The sequence below is a fragment of the Brassica napus genome, chromosome C7 (assembly GCF_020379485.1).
Source record: "Brassica napus cultivar Da-Ae chromosome C7, Da-Ae, whole genome shotgun sequence".
Classification (NCBI taxonomy): domain Eukaryota; kingdom Viridiplantae; phylum Streptophyta; class Magnoliopsida; order Brassicales; family Brassicaceae; genus Brassica; species Brassica napus.
This window is the reverse complement of record NC_063450.1, coordinates 31,583,726-31,603,027: the sequence shown is the minus strand read 5'-3', so window position 1 is coordinate 31,603,027 and position 19,302 is coordinate 31,583,726. Positions and strand designations below refer to the sequence as shown.

Sequence of the window (19,302 nt, the reverse complement as noted above, 5' to 3'; positions counted from 1 at the left end):
AGAACAACTTCTCGTAACACTAATTAATGGTAGGACTCTATATGTATTTCAAATAACACATGGTTTAATAACCCAAAATGGTATCACATCACGTAGTGTAATCTATTCTATTAAAATAGAAGTCACAACTTCATTTCATGCGTGACTTTTAAGTTAGACCATTTTAAAGAAATTTTATTAAATGTATTTAAATAAGACTAATAATATCTATAATCTTTGAATTACTTTCATCATAATATCTTATTCATTTAAAAAAAATATATATATATATGTAGTAAAAATTTCGAAAAAATCAGTTTTAAAAGATCTTAAGATCTTAATTTTTAAAAATTATATGTAAATATTTTCACTACTTTTGTTATTACTTTTGAAATATTATTATACATTAATATATTTATTTACGTTCATAAAATAAAAAATAAATATTCTATCTTATTTTTATCTATTATATAATAAAAATAAATCATATTAAAAGATAATTATTATGTTGATCTAAATATTTTAACAATATATTACTTTTCAAAAAAATTTATGTAAAATATTTTTACTAACTTCGTAATTAGCAATTTAGTATTATTATGCATTAATATATAGAGCTATTGTTTATAAAATTAAAAATAAAAATTCTATCATACTTTTATATCTATATCTTTATATATAAAAAAAGGTTTGAATCCCTCCCAGCTATGCCACATGGGATGCCAGCACAACAATTCTCTCTCTCAACGTCTGACACGTATCGAATAAATGAAACGCAGCGATTCATCACTTAAGTTGCGTTTTGTTTCATCATGGGCCTTCGTGTTTTTATGGGCCTTCGTGTTTTTATGGGCCCTTCTATCTACTTCATATTGTTTTTTTTCTTGAAACATCTGTTGAATAAATAAACTTATGTGAGTGTGACATGTGGCACTATAGTTTTCTTTCTTCATTCATATCGTCGATGGTCCCTTAAATCATCTCATTAAATTATTTATTCCTCTTTAAATCCAATCCACACCCCCACTGCGTTACAATAAATTCACCCAAGCCTCCTCCTACTATTTACTCCTATAAATAGGAATATCGATTTTGATAATTCTCATCAGTTCATCCAAATCATGTCTATCTCTTGCTTCCAAACTACTGCGCTTCAACGTACCAGAGATTTTCCAATACACGAATCAAGGTTCGATTAGGTGGGTTTAGAACCCGAAACCATAAATGGACGCGTTGATGTGGCCATGTGGGAGTTTGAGAGAAACAGAGACTCTAATCGCTGAGACATGAGATAAGAAGCCACTACTTTGAATCCGATGGTGAGCGGCTTGAATCTGAGATAAATCGTAGAAATCTTTTCATTTGTGAAAGTCACAGACTCACATCCAGTCTGGGAAATCATGAAGAAGTTTTTGAAGCTTATAAGCTGGTGTAGTTTTGTGTATTAATACTGCCATGGTGAAGCGTCTAAGGAGAAAAAATAAGAAGGACAAGAAGAAGATAACCAATCGTTTACAGAGACAAAAAAATATAAAAAATGAAGTGGTGTGGAATCTTATAAAATAAATAGAAAAATATCTATAATTTTGATTTTACCACTAAAAAAAAATTGAAAATTTTAAGAGAATTCGAAAAGTCAATGAGAGAGAGCGAGAAAGTCGAAGGACATGACTAGGAGAATAGAAAAATGTTTTTATTAAAATGGTGACGTGAGGAGAAGAGTGATCACAGATTCACAGCTGTAGACATTCACATGCCACATTGTATCCTCTTGCTTTAGTTTTATCCACAAAATTACAATGGTACCATCTTTATGTGTCTTTAGTGTTTAGTTTGATTTCAATTCAAATAAAACAAATGCTTTCAAGAAAGAAACTGTCCGAACATATAGTAGGATGTATTAGTTGATAAAAAAAGTGGGATCTATTAATATAGCTATTTTACAAAAAAAATAAATAAGAATTACATGTAAAATTAAATGCAGAGATTAAAAATAATAAATACTTAATTACAATTAATGTCTTGAAATATACTCATATTAGATAATAAATGGAATCTAAAACACATAAAATTAACAAATATTAACGTTGAACTAAATAATTTAACAAAATGAGAAGCAGCTTTTTTTCGAACTGAAATTAACTGAAAACGTAATCTACTCAAACCCTAATGGAAACTATTTATAAAACTGAAAACATTTAATTATAGAGAATACAGAAACAAATCGAATGCATTTGTATAAGTATTCTATAAACACCAATTTCATATACTAAGAAGATAAAATAAGGAGTTCAAAAAAAAAAAGATGAAACAAGAAGAATCTCAATTTGAGTGAATGCTTTAACGAATCTAATTAAAAAAGAACATATGCATTTTTTTTTTTTTTGAAGTGATAAGAGCTTAGAGGTTCCCTAAATCACTATGAAAATATTTCTCTATCCAAAACGGTCATGTTTTGAGATGGACGCACATTCTAAATATTAACTCATTCTAGGTGAAACCATAATAAAATGTATTCATATGACACCCTACAAAGAGCGAGCTGCAACTACTTTTTTATTGATCAAAAACAAAAATATGACACCCTACAAAAAGTAAAAAAGTCTTACCAACAGAGAAAATATTAGATACATTTGATAAAAATATTTTGCATATGTATATATTGTTTTCAAGCATTCATGAATAATCCACTTAGATTTTGTATGAAATGGAATTGAAAAAAATCTAATTTAAATTTATTACTGAATAATAGAACCGTTTGAAACGACTTCCAAACTCTTCTCCAACTTACTATTCTTTTTTTTTGTACCAACATTTTTTCACCTTTAAATCTATGGATCACTCAGACAGATTTTTTTCGTACTTCAAGATTTTATAAATTTTGAGATTTTTCATGGAAAATTTCAAAAGACAAAAAAGCAAAAGAGAAGAGAAAATTATTTGTTTTCGAAGTAAAGAGACATTTTTTTCACGTTGAAAAGGGCTGAGTTTACAAATGATAACAAGCTTACTTTACGATAATACATTAATACTCTTTTATTTTTCGAATCCAACTGTAAATAACAGTGAAAGATAATTTATGGAATCAAAGAATCAGATTTAGATTAAGGTTACAACTAATAATTGGATGTTTCTTTGTTAAAAACAGTAGAAGCAACAATCGCTATAAATTAAATTAAAACAAACTTTAAAACAAAGTATAATACTTATATTTTATAAATTTTAATAATTAATTAAATTTATGATTTCTAATCTAGGTAATCGAATAAATAAATAAAATTTCGTGATAAAAATATGCAACTATATTTATTTTGTTAAGAATGACTTAAACATTTAAAATATAATTGAATTATTTATATATTTTTTGTCCGCCCGTAGGGCGGGTTCACCCTAGTATATATATATATATATATATATATATATATATATATATATATGTTTGTTTCTCTCCTATGCTGCCACCTAAGATGCCACGTCAGAAAGTCATGCGTTCTGGAGCTGACACGTGTTCAGATAAGTAAAACTCTGCGTTTCATTTAATCTGAGTTATGTTTCGTTTGTTCACATGTTAATGGGCTTCTAAACATTTAATTGGCCCAACGGAGAGAGGTTGTCGTCCCCGATGGCGTGACCAAAAATTAAGGCTCGTGTCCTCTTCGATCTGCACCAGCTATGGAGGAGATATGATGAATTGAGTGAATCAAATCGACGTGGAAAACCTCTGTGCCAAGCTTTAATTGTGTCTTTTCGTCTTCTGTTGTAATCTTCCAAAGTGTTACGTAACAACCTTCATAAATGCTTCCATGATTTCTCATTCATTGTATCTCGCTTTATCTCTTTTTCCTAGCAATGAATCTCCACCTATAAAAAGGTAAAACTTCATCTCCTGAAAATCATCCTCACAAATCCAATAGCATTCGATATTTTCTCATTATAATAGTTAACTCCTCTGTTCGATTTGCTGATCTGAATTATGGGTTGTTCTTCCACCTTAGAGGTGAGGTTGCTCAGTTTCTGGGAAATTGACATGCTTTTTATTGATTCTAAGATATTTTGTTTTTAAAACATATCTTAGTATTGAAATAATTTGTCTTTACGAAGAAGGTTGTATAATTTCAAAAAAAATTGAAAAATTGTATCCTAATGAGGGACTCTTTGATAACAACAAAGTGTCTTTACGAAGTCAAAAATAGAAGGACATACATATCCCTCAGTTATGTCATCGATATGGTAAATATGCTGAAGGAACCATGACAGAGGAAGATGTTGTCTTGAGAGAAAGTTCAAACAAAAAATATGGCATGAAAAAGTATAAAAGTTTCCCGTTTCCTAAATCTGAGGAACATGTCCTCATGAACCAAAGTGGTCATCAGAAGAGTTAAAAGTTTTTTTCTGGTTTCTTAATCTGAGATGTGTTATTTGTTTTGTTTTTTGGAACTGTAGAATGCTATATCTTATGTGGAAGGGGAAAAATAAATACTATGGAACTAAAGTAACTATAAATGTGTGGGAGCCAAAGATACATCAACAGTACGAGTTCACCTTCTCGCAGATATGGCTTTTCAGTGACTTATTCAGAAAGTATCTTAACAGCATAGAAACTGGTTGGCAAGTACACTCAGTTAACTTCTAGGGAGCGTGAATTTGATTTTCATTATCTTTTTTGTATAATGATTTGTATGTTTTATTACAGATTAGCCGGATTTATATGGTGACAAACTGACAACAATACAAAGACTCTTTACTTACTGGACTGTAGGTTCTTTAGAAAAAAAAATTATGTTAATGTTTTTAAAAATTTGAAGCTTCTTAAAATAAATATAGTATTATTTGTATAAACTTTATATTTTTACTATGTCAAATTGAAATAGAAATAATAAGAATATTTCTATTATTACATTTTCTTAATTATTTTTGTTAATATTGTATTATTTAACGATAGAGAATAATAAAAATTGTTGTCATTTTAATTCAAATCAAAAATATTTATTAACAATAACAATATGATCTCAGAATTATTTCCATTATTTTTTGTTTATAATAGTATTTTCAATACATAATAATTTTAAATGTTTCATAAGTTAATATAAATTCATGTAAAATAATTTTTATAATAACTTCCCGCCCGTAGGGCGGGCCGATCCTAGTATTTTATAATCATAATCAATCATGTTAAGATAAAATTATTATATTGAACTACATATGAGAAAATTAAATTAAATTCATAGATTTATAAATTTTATTTTCATAAATATATAATATAATATGATGATAGACTATATAATACATGTATAAAATTAACATATCTTAGACTTTTGTATATAAAATAATAATATTATATAAAATGAATAACGTAAAAATATTACTAAAAGGATATCCAGTTTTTAATGCACGGTTAAAAAATTAACATAAATTAAATAGAAAATAATTTTAGTTATGTTTTTTCATGCACATATTAATTTATTTAATAGCTAAATGTAAATACAATAAGATAAATATATAATAAGAAGCAACAAATACATGTGACGGTAATAAACAATTTATTATTTACAACATGTAAACGATAAATTATTGTATTTGAAATAGTTATATAAATATTTAAATATATGATTAAAATTAAAAATATACACCATTAATGATCTAAAATAAATATATATGCATATAAAAGTGAAAATAAAGGGCGAAGATCTAGTAATATATCTTAAGCAGTAAATTTAAACCCCTAGATTTAAAAAGCTGCTTAAAATTTTAAGAAAATTTGCTCAAAAAGTAGATAACAACTTGAATAAATTAGGTTTAAGAATTTTGAAAATGTAATAGGTCCTTTAATCATTAAAATATTTGTGGCCATTGGTGGGATTTATATGGGATGATCACTAGCCCTCTTGGATGCTTCGGCGGGCTCTCCGGCTAAGCTTCGGTGGACGGTCATTGGCGCTAATCGGATCTTTTCGAGGCTCCGGATACTAGGATCATAAAAAAAAATCATTAAAATATTTGTTTTGTTATATTGAAAATAATGGGCCTTGTGTAACTACAGAAAGAGCCCAACTTTTATGTAAGCCGGCCGTTACAATTACACCACTCATGTCTGCATGATCTGTCTTACACAGTCAAGCGTTGGATGCGTTTCGTTTTAGAGGAATACTTCTTTAGACGATCGCGATTCTTGAAGAAGAGATCGATCAGAGAAGTTGGAATTAAAGCCAGTTTCAACGACCATGATCCCACCGCGTTTTGGAGATTGGTGAAACTCCGACATGAATCTCGAGAGTCGACCAGATTTCGGTTTCTTACATAGTAGAGACATGGCTATGTACGGAAGAGACTTGTAAGTTGTCTTGAGTCTTCTCTCGAAGACTTGGAGTTTGTGTTTTTTTTTTTTGGGAAGAGACCGATGAAACTTTGTTGACGGGTCGAAGGTATTAAATACGTGTAGTGAGTGAAGAGGTTATTGCTTAGAAATTGAAGGCGAGAGGTCGCTTTTTCTATGAGTGTATTTTTAAAACACGAGCTAAATGATGAGTAATTAGCGAAAAGACGGAAAGAGAGAAATATATATTAAGTATTTAAAGAATGTTAATTTTTCTATAACTTTGATTTTTCTAATATGAAAAGATGTTTTCAACTTTAGATAATTATTCTAAACTTTTAAAAGAGTTCGAGAGAGATTTTTTAATGTATTATTGGATCCGTATCAATACCTCCATGATACGGCTCCATCTGTTTTAGCTTTGAATTATGTTTTTTTTTTCCAAACTTTGAATTATGTTTTTTTTGCCAAACTTTGAATTATGTATTGAACCGTAAAATAAAAGAATATTAAGACCACCAAAATAAAAAAATTACTTTGTTTTGTTGATATGAATCCACAATATATATTTTTCGTGGGTTGACATAGGCCTGGGATTTTTATCCATAACCGAATACCCGAACCGGAACCGACCCGAAATGGACCGGTTCGGTTCGGTTTCGGTTCTAGGCAATTTATCTGATGGGTATTAGTGTTAATTATCCATGGGTATCGGTTCGGTTCCGGTTTTTACCCGAAACCGAACGGGTACCCGTTTAACCCGAATTTTATGCTTAAAAAACATAGATTTGTATCTTTCGAGGGTTGAACCCGGGTTGGATAGGCAAAGCAACAACTGCAATACCACTAGACTAGTTCAACTTCGTTGTATTTAATACATATTACTAATATATATACAATTTCTATTAACTTTTTTTAAAAAAATAAAATAAATAAATAAAAAACTGGTATATAATTATTTTATTTTGTAAATATTTATATAATTCACATAAGAAACGGGTACCCGGAACCGACCCGAAACCGGTAGTACCCGATCCGAAACCCGAACCGAAATTTACTAAGTACCCATTGGGTATAGAATTCATTTATCCGAAAAACCCGGACCCGATCAGATCTTATCCGAACCCGAACCGAATATCCGAAGTCCCACCTAGGTTGACATGTGCTTGTAAGCGTAGTTTACAAAAAAAAAAAAAAAAAAGACGTGTGCTTGTAAGCCATCTGTTTGTAGTTTTGGTTGCCAATTATATCCTGAATATTGCATGGAGTCGCTGAAATGTAAACGTGTCATGCCATATTTGGGCTTAATATAGTTAGAGTATATTCAACACTCCAACCCAAGACCTCATTTCAGTTCTGAGCTTGTGAATAATGAAACCTCACATTTAAGGTTTTACTATTCACAACCTCAAAATTTAAAGTTGAGTTGGAATGATACAAAACTTTAAAATTTGAAGATTTGAGGTTGAGTTGGAGATGCTCTTATTGTAGATGACTGTATCGTATGAAATCTGGATATAATATCACTTTAGGATGATAATTTTAGTTTTTTTTTTTTGAGAAATGGCATATGATAAGTTTAGTTTTGGCACAGATTTTTCAAGAATCCACTTTAAACATATTTTATACCAGTAAAAGACAATGTGTGCATATAATTGCTTCTTCTTTCTTTCTTTTTGTGTGCCTTTCCTTGTTTTCCAGAAAATTAATTTTTCCTTATGTTCTCGAAGCCTGTTCATTGCATTGTACAAAATGCTTTTTGGGGTTCCAAATGCTTTTCTTTTTATATATTATTTTCACAAGTTTGGGACATAAGCTTATTTCACTCTGATTAATTGGATCCTAGAGCTGAACCCTAGACATTGTGGCTACATTGTGAAATGAAAGCATACTAGTGGGTGCCACTAGCCTAACCATTTTGGCTCAAAAACCTAATAACCATGTATCTATACCAAATCGATCAATTATTAGTAGTATAAATAGTTTTATCACATACCATTTATCTAAAAGTCATAAGTCGTACGAATACAATGTTTCTGAAAAAAACAGTTTCAGCATCAACGTCTCATAAACACTAATGGTAGGACTCTAGATGTATCACAAATAACACACGGTTTAATACCCAAAATGGTATCATATCACATGGTGTAATTTTTCTTAAGCCGTAAACTTAAATCCCTAGATTTAAAAAGCTGCTTAAAATTTCAATAAAAGTTGCTTAAAAAGTAGAGAACAACTTATAAATTAGGTTTAAGAATTTTGAATATGTAGGTCCTTAATCATTTAAATATTTGTTTTGTTATATTGAAAATGACGGGCCTTTTGTAGCTACAGTTTTAAGTAAGCCGGCCGTTACAATTACACCACCACTCCTGTATGTATGATCTGTCTTACACAGTCAAACTTGTTTTGATTATGCATATTATTGTACTTATATCCATAAGAACAAAACCGATAATTTAGCAAATCAGTAAATTCAAAATATTTAAATAAAAAAACCGTACCTTGGATCTACTCTTTTCCAATTCAATAATGCTCAATTTGTCGAAACAGTGTAATAGGCAAAACGTTACAATTTATAAATAGGGAAAAACTAATTTTATATAATGGTTAAATAGCAAAAATATCTGGAGACAAGTGGGACACAAATAATTTGAAATCCACCGCTGTCATACAGCACAGAGTGCGAAACCGAAATAAAGAAAAGATACAGGGTAGCATCTAAAGATAAAACAAACTACAAGGACACATCTGTAAACAAAAATAACAAAAAACCCATTGAAAAAGACGTAAACTATATATAGCAGATTATAACCCACACCACGATCCCTCCTCCTTTTAAACCTATTCGAGCAAACGACAAAAAGAGACGCGTCGCCATTTTCTAAAAAAAAAAAACTCAAAAGGAGAGAAAATGAGAGAGATCCTCCACATCCAAGGCGGCCAATGTGGAAACCAGATCGGAGCGAAGTTCTGGGAAGTGATCTGCGACGAGCACGGCATTGACCACACCGGCCAGTACGTCGGCGACTCTCCTCTCCAGCTCGAGCGCATCGATGTCTACTTCAACGAAGCGAGCGGCGGAAAGTACGTCCCTCGCGCCGTCCTCATGGATCTAGAGCCTGGCACCATGGATTCCCTCAGATCTGGACCCTACGGTCAGATCTTCCGTCCCGATAACTTCGTCTTTGGCCAGTCCGGCGCTGGGAATAACTGGGCGAAAGGTCACTACACCGAGGGAGCGGAGTTGATCGATTCCGTTCTCGATGTTGTGAGGAAGGAAGCTGAGAACAGCGATTGCCTACAAGGTGAGAAGATAACTGATTTTTGTTTTTGAATCTCGATCTGTTTTACCGTCGTGCGTTGATTTGATTTGAGATCTCTGTGATGTATTGATGCGATTATCGTTGTGATACATATGGTTTTTGATCGTTGTGTAGGTTTCCAAGTTTGTCATTCGTTGGGAGGAGGAACTGGATCTGGGATGGGAACGCTTTTGATCTCTAAGATTAGGGAGGAGTATCCAGATCGTATGATGATGACCTTCTCTGTGTTTCCTTCTCCTAAGGTCTCCGACACTGTTGTTGAGCCATACAATGCAACGCTCTCTGTGCATCAGCTCGTTGAAAACGCTGACGAGTGTATGGTTCTCGACAATGAGGCTCTCTACGACATCTGCTTCCGTACCCTCAAGCTTTCTAACCCTTCCTGTGAGTAAAAGACTCTGTATATATTAACTTTCATGTACGTTTGGGTCTTGACCTGTTTTTTTTTGTGTGATTTGCTAGTTGGTGATCTTAACCATCTCATCTCGGCTACAATGAGTGGTGTTACATGCTGTCTTCGTTTCCCTGGTCAACTCAACTCCGACCTCAGGAAGCTCGCCGTGAACCTGATCCCTTTCCCAAGGCTCCACTTCTTCATGGTGGGTTTTGCTCCATTGACATCGAGAGGATCACAGCAATACAGTGCCTTGAGTGTCCCTGAGCTGACCCAGCAGATGTGGGATGCAAAGAACATGATGTGCGCTGCTGACCCTCGCCACGGACGTTACTTAACTGCTTCCGCTGTGTTCCGTGGGAAGCTGAGCACCAAGGAGGTCGACGAGCAGATGATGAACATCCAGAACAAGAACTCATCCTACTTTGTGGAATGGATCCCGAACAACGTCAAGTCCAGCGTCTGTGACATTGCACCAAAGGGTTTGAAGATGGCATCGACTTTCATCGGGAACTCAACTTCAATCCAGGAGATGTTCAGGCGTGTGAGCGAACAGTTCACAGCTATGTTCAGGAGAAAGGCTTTCCTTCATTGGTACACAGGAGAAGGCATGGACGAGATGGAGTTCACCGAAGCAGAGAGTAACATGAATGATCTCGTGGCAGAGTATCAGCAGTACCAGGATGCTACAGCCGGTGAAGAGGAGTACGAGGATGAAGAAGAGGAGTACGATGAGGCTTGAGATGTTCATCAATGGCTTGGTCGGATTCATAAGCTGTGTAAGCTGCAGTTGCTTCCTTCTTCCCTTCAATCTATTTCTTTTGTTCAGTTTATGTGTGCTTTGTTCTTGAAACACAAGTTCATTTTGGGATGTTAAAAAACTTATTGCTTTATTGTTTTTGTCAGTTCAAAAAAAATATTGCTTTTGTTCTTTCAAGCTTTTGTGTTTTGTTTTCGCATTATAAAATGTCAAAAGTCATTCCTACACTTTTCCTAAACTAAACAATCTGAGCGTAAGCTGAAGATGATCCTGAAGCGTTCCTTTGATATCCTTTCTCTGAATCTGCACACATCTTCCTTACTTTGCTTGTCCAAGTATTTGACTCTGCTGATTCCTCACTCTTCGAGTTATCCTTCTTCTTCTCGTAATGGTTGGCCTCGAAAGTGTTCCCAAACCTTAGCCTTCTAGCAGCACCAATCCTTACTTGCCCTACTTTATGATCTACTTCATCATCCACCCAGTTACACTCACGAGGTTGTGTAATCAGAACTGGCGACTCAGCCGAATCAAAGGAGTACATGATCCCTTGTTCAGGTACGGTTCCAGCTAGAGCTTCCGTTTCCTTTACCAAACTCCCAAAAGAACAGTTCAAAGAGAAGTTATCTGAAGAGCTACTTATCATAATCTCTCCTGGGTGATCCGCTACACTGACCCGTTCTCTTTCTGCTAACATCTGTGTAGCCCGTTCAAAGGACTTGTAAAACGGTACATCAGTCCATTGAGTGTTCCCTAGAGTCAAGGCCTGTTTGTTTCTCCATCCGGATGAGCCATTTGGATGAAGACGAGAGTTTTGTTTGTTTAGGCACTAAAAGTGCAACTCATCCAGATGGATCATCTGAATGACTTTCAGAAATTTAGGCTTAATTTTAAAGTCCATTCAGCTGAACCAATTTGGATCATTTGAATGGAGATGGTTCATTCAAAATGGTATAATGTCTATTATGCCATTAATGTAATTCACAAATTACAAACCTAAACATAATATCATTTTGTCACACACGAAAACTGACAAAACCACAAAAAACGTTTTCCTACAAAAAACTAAAAACTAATTTTTCACGTAAACCCCAAAACGCATTTTCCCGCCAAAATTGGAAAAACGTGTTTTTACGCCAAATTTGCAAAAACGTGTTTTCATGCGAAAATCACAAAAACATGTTTTCACGCCAAAACCCCAAAACGCATTTTCCGCTAAAACAAAAACACGTTTTCCCGCCAAAATCGCAAAAACGTGTTTTCCCGCCATAACCTGTTTTCCCACCATAACGTATTTTCCCGCAAAAATTGCAAAAACGCGTTTTCACGCCAAAACCCCAAAAACGTGTTTTCCCGCAAAAACCGCAAAACGCGTTTTCCCGTCAAAATTGCAAAATATCATTTTTCCGTCAAAATGAAAAATCTTCTTTTCTCGCCAAAACCGAAATTTTTTGTTTACGTGCCAAAACAAAAAAAAAAATGTGTTTTCCCACCAAAACCGAAAATCTCATTTTCCCGCAAAAACTGCAAAATGTGTTTTCCCAACAAAATCGCAAAATCTCGTTTTCCGACCAAAATCGAAAAATTTCGTTTTCTCGCCAAAACTGCAAAAACGCGTTTTCCCGTCAAAATCGCAAAATCTCGTTTTCCGGCCAAAATCGAAAAATTCCGTTTTCCCGCCAAAATCGAAAATCTCGTTTTTCCACCAAAACCGTAAAAACGCGTTTTCCCGCCAAAATCGCAAAATCTTATTTTCCGGCCAAAATCGAAAAAACCCGTTTCCGCCAAAACCAAAAATCTCGTTTTCACGTCAAAACCTCAAAAACGCGTTTTATCGCCAAAATCGCAAAATCTTGTTTTCCGGCCAAAATCGAAAAAAAAACCTATTTTCCCGCCAAAACCGAAAATCTCGTTTTCCCGCCAAAACCGAAAGTCTCATTTTCCCGCCAAAACTGCCAAAACGATTTTTCCCGCCTAAATCGCAAAATCTCGTTTTCTGGCCAAAATCGAAAATTGCGTTTTTCCGCTAAAACCAAAAAATCTTGTTTCCCCACCCCCCAAAACCGCAAAAAAACTCGTTAATTTTGAAATAATTCTAATGTAAATATATTAGATTAAATAATTAAATATAATATAGTTAAAATTAATATCAAATATATGATTAAATTAACACATGAGTATTTTGGTAATTTGTTTACTAAACTCATTTAGATGGAAATGAAAATAAAGAAACAAACATAAAATTCATTTAGATGATTCATCTAGATAAGTTATTTGGATGGACAAACAAACGGTCACAAAAATCTGAAAGGATCATCTAAATAGATCATACAAATGAATCATCTAGATGGAGATGACAAATGTTGAAACAAACAGCCCCTGAGTCTTACATCCTCAATTAGAGATTTAGCTTCCTGGATTCTATCCATACGCATCAAGCAGATCGCAAGGTTACACAGCTTGTTATTATCAGGCTCCAACGACAAAGCATTCCTATCACAGTGAAAGAACACCCATTCAACTTATTAATGCATGAAACACATTAATGGGTTTGATAATGTTTCACCAACCTGTAATGTTGCTCTGCGGTTCCATAGTTATGAAGCTGTAAGTGAACCCAAGCTAAGTTCCCTAGAATCCTACAAGTCCAAACAATGAAAAAAACTCAAGAGAATTTGATTCTTAGAGGGAACAGGTGATACTAGTTGGGGTAGATTAAACTTGTTACCGTGCTTTCTCTTGCTCGATGGTCAAGTTGATCTGTTTCCCATGGCTTCTTTTCGCGATTGTGATTCTACCACCGTAATGCGTGTCGTGTTCAAGTGTTTTGAGTTTGTGTTCAAGCAGCTCAGCTTCCTCTTGGATCCTCCCTGACTTCTGAGAAAAACCACATATACATCAAAGTCAGCATAGAAGTAGCTTCAACTAGTCGTCAGATTCAGATAGTTACCTTGTAGAGTTCAAGTAGCAAGTTATCAATGGAATCTTGGGATTCAGAAGGGCAGAGATAACGAAAAGATTTAATGGCTTCGATTCCTTCATCAGACCGGTTTAGCTGTTTCATAACAACAGCCATGTCCTTCAATGCGCTATCAACTCGATCACCATGTTTATTGCAGCCCAAAACAAGGAGATTGCTCGTTCCGGATCTTTACTAATCAACCGTTCTTGAAAGATTCATAATCCACATGTCAAGAACATAACATTAATAACTCACGAAAGAAGACATAAATGAATTATACCTGGGCATGTTTGGCTCTACCATAAGGGGAGTCACCAGAAGGAACTTTGTGGATCATATGAAACGGCTCTTGCTTCTCGTTCGAACATGTTTTTTTCCTCTCAGACATCGGCGTCGCCGTGTAAACTCTTTTCTTCATGTTCGACGCCGCTGGTGGTGTCCAGTAACCTCCACCTGGAGCACGACGATCCTCGCGACGCCACATGGCCAGAGATTCCTCTTTAATTTTCTCGAGAAAATAAAGAATCTGTACGGGAACCTTTTGAATTTATTCCGAACAAGAGAAGAGAGTATATAAAGCGGTGGACTTTTAACTTTTTAAGTGACCAGTGAATAAAAAATGATAAACAATTAAGATAAATATATATGTTTAGGACTAATACCAAAATACAGAAGTTCTGAGACGGGACCAAGTTTGTGAATCTCACTTTTTTATCAAAATTTGAACTGCAGCGGTTAATTAGTGATGCATTAAACCGGCAAGTAAATGCTTCAATAATTCTATGGTTTGATTGAATTGAGAATTCAGTGTAGACCAGACCATATAATTGGATTATTAAGGTTAGCTACAAACGGCGTCGTACGAATAATGGGCTTTGAGGCTAATGATCTTTTTACATCAAAATGCTCCTAAACCCATGAGTCGTTCCCATATCTAGGGTTTTCACCGCTTGCGGCCGCATACAAGATTGTGTGTTTTCACTTTTCACCTAGCTCATCTTCTTCTTCTTCTTCTTCTTCTTCCTCCTCTCGACGAAATCTCAACGATGGTGTTCGAAACATTCGAAGTCGGCACTGTACCTTTCAATTCCGATGGCTGGGGACCTCCAGATGCTTCCGACACTTCCTCCACCAGCGTCGCCGCCGCGAATCTCCTCCCGAACGTTCCCTTGGCTTCCTTCTCTCGCTCGGAGAAGCTAGGACGCGTCGCCGATTGGACTCGAGCTCTCTCCAACCCCTCCGCTCGTCCTCCCACCGGATCCAAGTCCGATCCCTCCGCTATCTTCGATTTCTCCGCTTTCGCGGTAGACGAAGGCTTCGGCCTCGCTAGCTCCGGCGGAAACGCCGACGAGGACGCAGCTTTCCGATTGGTCGACGGCAAGCCACCGCCGCGTCCCAAATTCGGACCGAAATGGAGATTCAACCAGTACCATAACCGTAACCAGCTTCCCCAGCGCCGCGACGAAGAAGTGGAAGCGAAGAAACGTGAAGCTGAGAAAGATCGAGCTCGTCGCGATCGTCATTACAATATGAATCGTAACAACATCCATCAGCAGCGACGCGAAGCCGCCGCGTTTAAGTCTTCGGTGGATATACAGCCGGAATGGAATATGCTCGAGCAGATTCCTTTCTCCAGCTTCTCGAAGCTCTCCTTCACGGTTCAGGAGCCAGAGGATCTCCTCCTTTGCGGTGGTCTCGAGTGTTACGATCGGACTTACGATCGCATCACTCCCAAAGCGGAGCGTAGACTCGAGCGTTTCAAGAACAAGAGCTTTAAGGTTACTACGAGTGATGATCTTGTCATCAGGCGTCTAGCTAAGGAGGATAAAGCTACTGTTTTCGCCACTGATGCGATCCTTGCTGCTCTTATGTGTGCTCCTAGGTCGGTTTACTCGTGGGATCTTGTGATTCAACGCGTTGGGAACAAGCTCTTCTTTGATAAGAGAGATGGGTCTCCGCTTGATTTGTTGTCTGTTCACGAGACTTCACAGGAGCCCTTGCCTGAAGGGAAAGACGATATCAACTCTGCTCATTCTCTTGGCATGGAGGCTGCTTTCATCAACCAGAACTTCGCGCAGCAGGTTCTGGTTAAGAACGGGAAGAGGGAGGCTTTTGATGAGCCTATCCCTAATGCTAATGAAGGTGAAGAGAATGCTTCTATTGCTTATAGGTATAGGAGATGGAAGCTTGATGATAGTATGTATCTAGTCGCTAGGTGTGAGTTACAGAGCACTGTTGAACTGAATAACCAGAAATCGTTCCTCACTCTGAACGCTCTTAACGAGTTTGATCCTAAGTATTCTGGTGTTGATTGGAGACAGAAGCTAGAGACTCAGAGAGGTGCGGTTTTAGCTAACGAGTTGAAGAACAATGGTAATAAGTTAGCTAAGTGGACTGCACAGGCTCTCTTGGCTAATGCGGATATGATGAAGATTGGTTTTGTTTCTAGGGTTCACCCTCGTGATCATTTTAACCATGTTATTCTATCGGTTCTGGGGTATAAGCCGAAGGATTTTGCTGGGCAGATTAATCTGAACACTAACAACATGTGGGGAATTGTGAAGTCCATCGTTGATCTGTGTATGAAGCTGAGTGAAGGGAAGTATGTTTTGGTGAAGGATCCGTCCAAGCCTCAAGTTAGGATTTACGAGGTTCCGGCTGATGCTTTTGAGAATGATTATGTGGAAGAGCCTCTCCCTGAAGATGAACAGGTTCAGCCACCTGAGGAAAACAACACTGAAGGAGGAGGAGCAGAGACTAATGAAGCTTCTTCTACTAATGAAGCTGCAGAGGATAAGAAACCCGAAGGTCTGGCCTGATTATGGTGAATGTGGAAGACTTGTTTTGAGTTTGTACCTTTTATTTTAATGTTCCAAAGTTGTACTCTTTTTGAAGAGCTGAACGGTTAATTTTGATGGTTTATGCTTTTATCTTGTAGAAGATTGTTGCACCGTTTGTTTGAATAAACTACATATTGAGATCTTTTGCATTTTAAGGGTTAAAAACAATTCAAGTAGCTACTCACTCCAACTTGAATTTTGAAAGTGATAGTTGTTTTGGTCCATATTAAAGTGATCCAGACCGGGTTTTCACTCCAAACTGATTTGGTTGTATGATACTAACTGATGTCGCTTGGAGTTAAAGTGTAATACATTGGCATGACATGTATAAGAATGCTTCGCTAGTGCAGAGATAGCTCAGAAATTGATATTGGCTTGGCTTGGGAAACATTATTAACTTGCCCATTTTGCTTTCTCTTTCTTGTCGATGCTACAAATAATCATAAAAACATCAATTGTAATCCAATCTACCATATACTCAAAAGTTTTGAAAAGAAAAATTTATCTATTGAAAATATATTAATTTAATTTAAAATATTAATTTAACAAATTATAATTTAATACTAATTTGAATATTTATTTTATAATATTCACTTTTAAAATTAACATATGTTAAAGATACGTGAATTTGTTTTTTGCAACATTCTGAAATTTTGAGGATAAAAACTCAGTTGATGAATTTGTAAATCCCACAAGAAGTTGGGCCCTTTGGTATTAAAAATGTGACATTTCAAATATCAGTTTCTATATTTAAAATTCCATTTGAAATCTAAAAATCTTGAAATGGACGGCGAGGAATTCACTCATGCATAACTTTGGAAATTCCAATGTTACTATAACGCCCCGACCCGTCCACGGCTAATGGTCCATCCATGCCCGCTCTCTCGGCCCGTGGGTTCCATCTCATCCGACGGTCGGTCCGTTAATTTCTGAAGGCTCGAAATCATTGTTTACTGACCCTGCAATTACCACCCGACCTTTTCCCATGCTTTGGCCTCACTCGCACGCTATCGCGAATCACTTCCCAATAGGTCACCCATCCTTCCACTACTCCAGCTCAAGCACGCTTAACTCTAGAGTTCTTTCAAGATGTGCTCTGGAAAAGGTAAGTCAACTTTGGTGACATAGGTAGCCAAATCAATTCTCTTAAGCCTTTTCACATATCACAACTCGGGATGTTACAATTCACCCCCTCTCAAAGAACGCAACGTCCTCGTTGTGCTCCACGACAGGTCTCAAGACGCTTCTCAGATCAGAACTGAGATGGCTAACCAGCTCTGATACCGCTTATAACGCTCCGACCCATCCACGGCTAATAGGCCACCCACGCCCGCTCTCTCGGCCCGTGGGCCCCATCACATCCGACGGTCGGTCCGTTAATTTTCAAAGGCCCGAGATTCATGTTTACTGACCGTGCAATCACCACCCGACCTTTTCACATGCTTTGGCTTCACTTGCACGCTATCGCGAATCACTTCCCGATAGGTCACCCATCATTCCACTACTCCAGCTCAAGTACGCTTAACTCTAGAGTTCTTTCAGGATGTGCTCTGAACAAGATAAGTCAACTTTGGTGACATAGGTAGCCAAATCACAAATCAATTCTCTTGAGTCTTTTCACATATCACAGCTCGGGATGTTACAGTTAGATTTTATAAAAAAGTACAAGGTAAATTTGAAACTTCAACCTTTTCTATTTGGCCCCGTAGTTTTATGAACGGTACGAATAGCCCTCTGTTGATGACTTGAGTTACTTGAAATTTGAGTTCAGGGCATTTTGACTCCAGAAACTGAGGGAAGCGATTGGCATCGTCCACCATTGGCATTGTCCACCTTCTTGAGTAACAACTAAAGGTTGGTAGATAGATTCTTTGTATCAAATCTAAACAGAGATGGGGAATTATCACAACATAAAATTGAACTAAGGATTATTTCTGAAAAAAAATATAGAACGTACTAATCATGATTTAAATTCGAAATTACCATCAATATTAGTTATATGAGGTAAATACATTCAACTTTAATTTTTTTGTATATATATGTTTGTTAAGATAGTTTTAAGCACCGAGTATAGAGTTCCAAAACAAAGTTCTAAAATAAAATAAAAGGAGAACGAGGCCACGACAGATTAAATCATCAGAATGGTTAAAATTAGCCTTTTCCGTAAAAGGCTGTGGAGCGGAGCCAGTGACGCGTTCCTCCATTGTTGACGACGAGCTCTTCCGACGTCGCTGGTGATGTTTTTTTTTCCGTCGTCGGATGGTGATGCGTTTCTCCACCTTGGTCTCCTACTACGCCTCCGCGAGCTCTGCCGTCGTCGTATTCTTCATCATCCTTGGAACCGGGTTTTTCAGATCCTCCAGATTTATAAGATAAAATTAGTTAGCAGTGGCCAGTGGGAAAGGGAAAAAGAAGAAGAATCACGAGAACAGATTCACTCTTGGACTTTGCCAAATCAAAGAACCGGAGAGAAAGGAATGAAGGGAGAGAGAGAGAGAGAGAGAGAGAGGAAGAAACCAAAAAATCTGGTCCATTGATATTGATTTTGTCTAATCTAATGGCTAGTATTGTGATCCCCGTTATTGATGTATAGCCCAATCAGAAAATTAGTTTAGAATATCAGTAACACCAATGTTGTTTTATCCATGTGTTTGCATTGACAACAAATACACACGAAACAAAGTGTTTCTAAAACATTAAATCCGTCTCTAACTAAAAGACTTACTAGTGC

The 19,302-nt window shown here is 36.1% G+C and overlaps 4 protein-coding genes and 1 long non-coding RNA gene across 5 annotated transcripts; 2 read left to right on the top strand and 3 right to left on the bottom strand.

Moving 5' to 3' along the window:
• Positions 1-5,625: 5,625 nt before the first annotated feature.
• On the bottom strand, positions 5,626-7,469 carry LOC125590298. Its single transcript, XR_007326621.1, has 2 exons — positions 6,032-7,469; positions 5,626-5,945 (listed from the first exon to the last, which is right to left on the bottom strand). It is a non-coding gene; the product is annotated as an uncharacterized LOC125590298 (long non-coding RNA).
• Positions 7,470-9,121: 1,652 nt separating this feature from the next.
• On the top strand, positions 9,122-10,949 carry LOC106427538 (tubulin beta-4 chain). The gene is made up of 3 exons (XM_013868264.3): positions 9,122-9,600; positions 9,733-10,002; positions 10,081-10,949. The coding sequence occupies exons 1-3, from the start codon at positions 9,207-9,209 to the stop codon at positions 10,752-10,754; spliced, it is 1,338 nt and encodes a 445-aa protein (XP_013723718.1). The 5' UTR covers positions 9,122-9,206; the 3' UTR covers positions 10,755-10,949.
• LOC125590297 (protein POLLENLESS 3-LIKE 1-like) lies at positions 10,837-11,529 on the bottom strand. The gene has a single exon (XM_048763754.1). The coding sequence runs from the start codon at positions 11,464-11,466 to the stop codon at positions 11,011-11,013; it is 456 nt and encodes a 151-aa protein (XP_048619711.1). The 5' UTR covers positions 11,467-11,529; the 3' UTR covers positions 10,837-11,010.
• Positions 11,530-12,987: 1,458 nt separating this feature from the next.
• Positions 12,988-14,471, bottom strand: LOC125590296 (protein POLLENLESS 3-LIKE 1-like). Its single transcript, XM_048763753.1, has 5 exons — positions 14,012-14,471; positions 13,720-13,936; positions 13,498-13,646; positions 13,340-13,408; positions 12,988-13,262 (listed from the first exon to the last, which is right to left on the bottom strand). Exons 2-5 carry the CDS (start codon positions 13,843-13,845, stop codon positions 13,109-13,111), a joined length of 498 nt encoding a protein of 165 aa, XP_048619710.1. The 5' UTR covers positions 13,846-13,936; positions 14,012-14,471; the 3' UTR covers positions 12,988-13,108.
• A 194-nt stretch (positions 14,472-14,665) lies between these two features.
• On the top strand, positions 14,666-16,713 carry LOC106427548 (eukaryotic translation initiation factor 3 subunit D). Its single transcript, XM_013868276.3, has one exon. The coding sequence runs from the start codon at positions 14,778-14,780 to the stop codon at positions 16,548-16,550; it is 1,773 nt and encodes a 590-aa protein (XP_013723730.1). The 5' UTR covers positions 14,666-14,777; the 3' UTR covers positions 16,551-16,713.
• Positions 16,714-19,302: the final 2,589 nt, after the last annotated feature.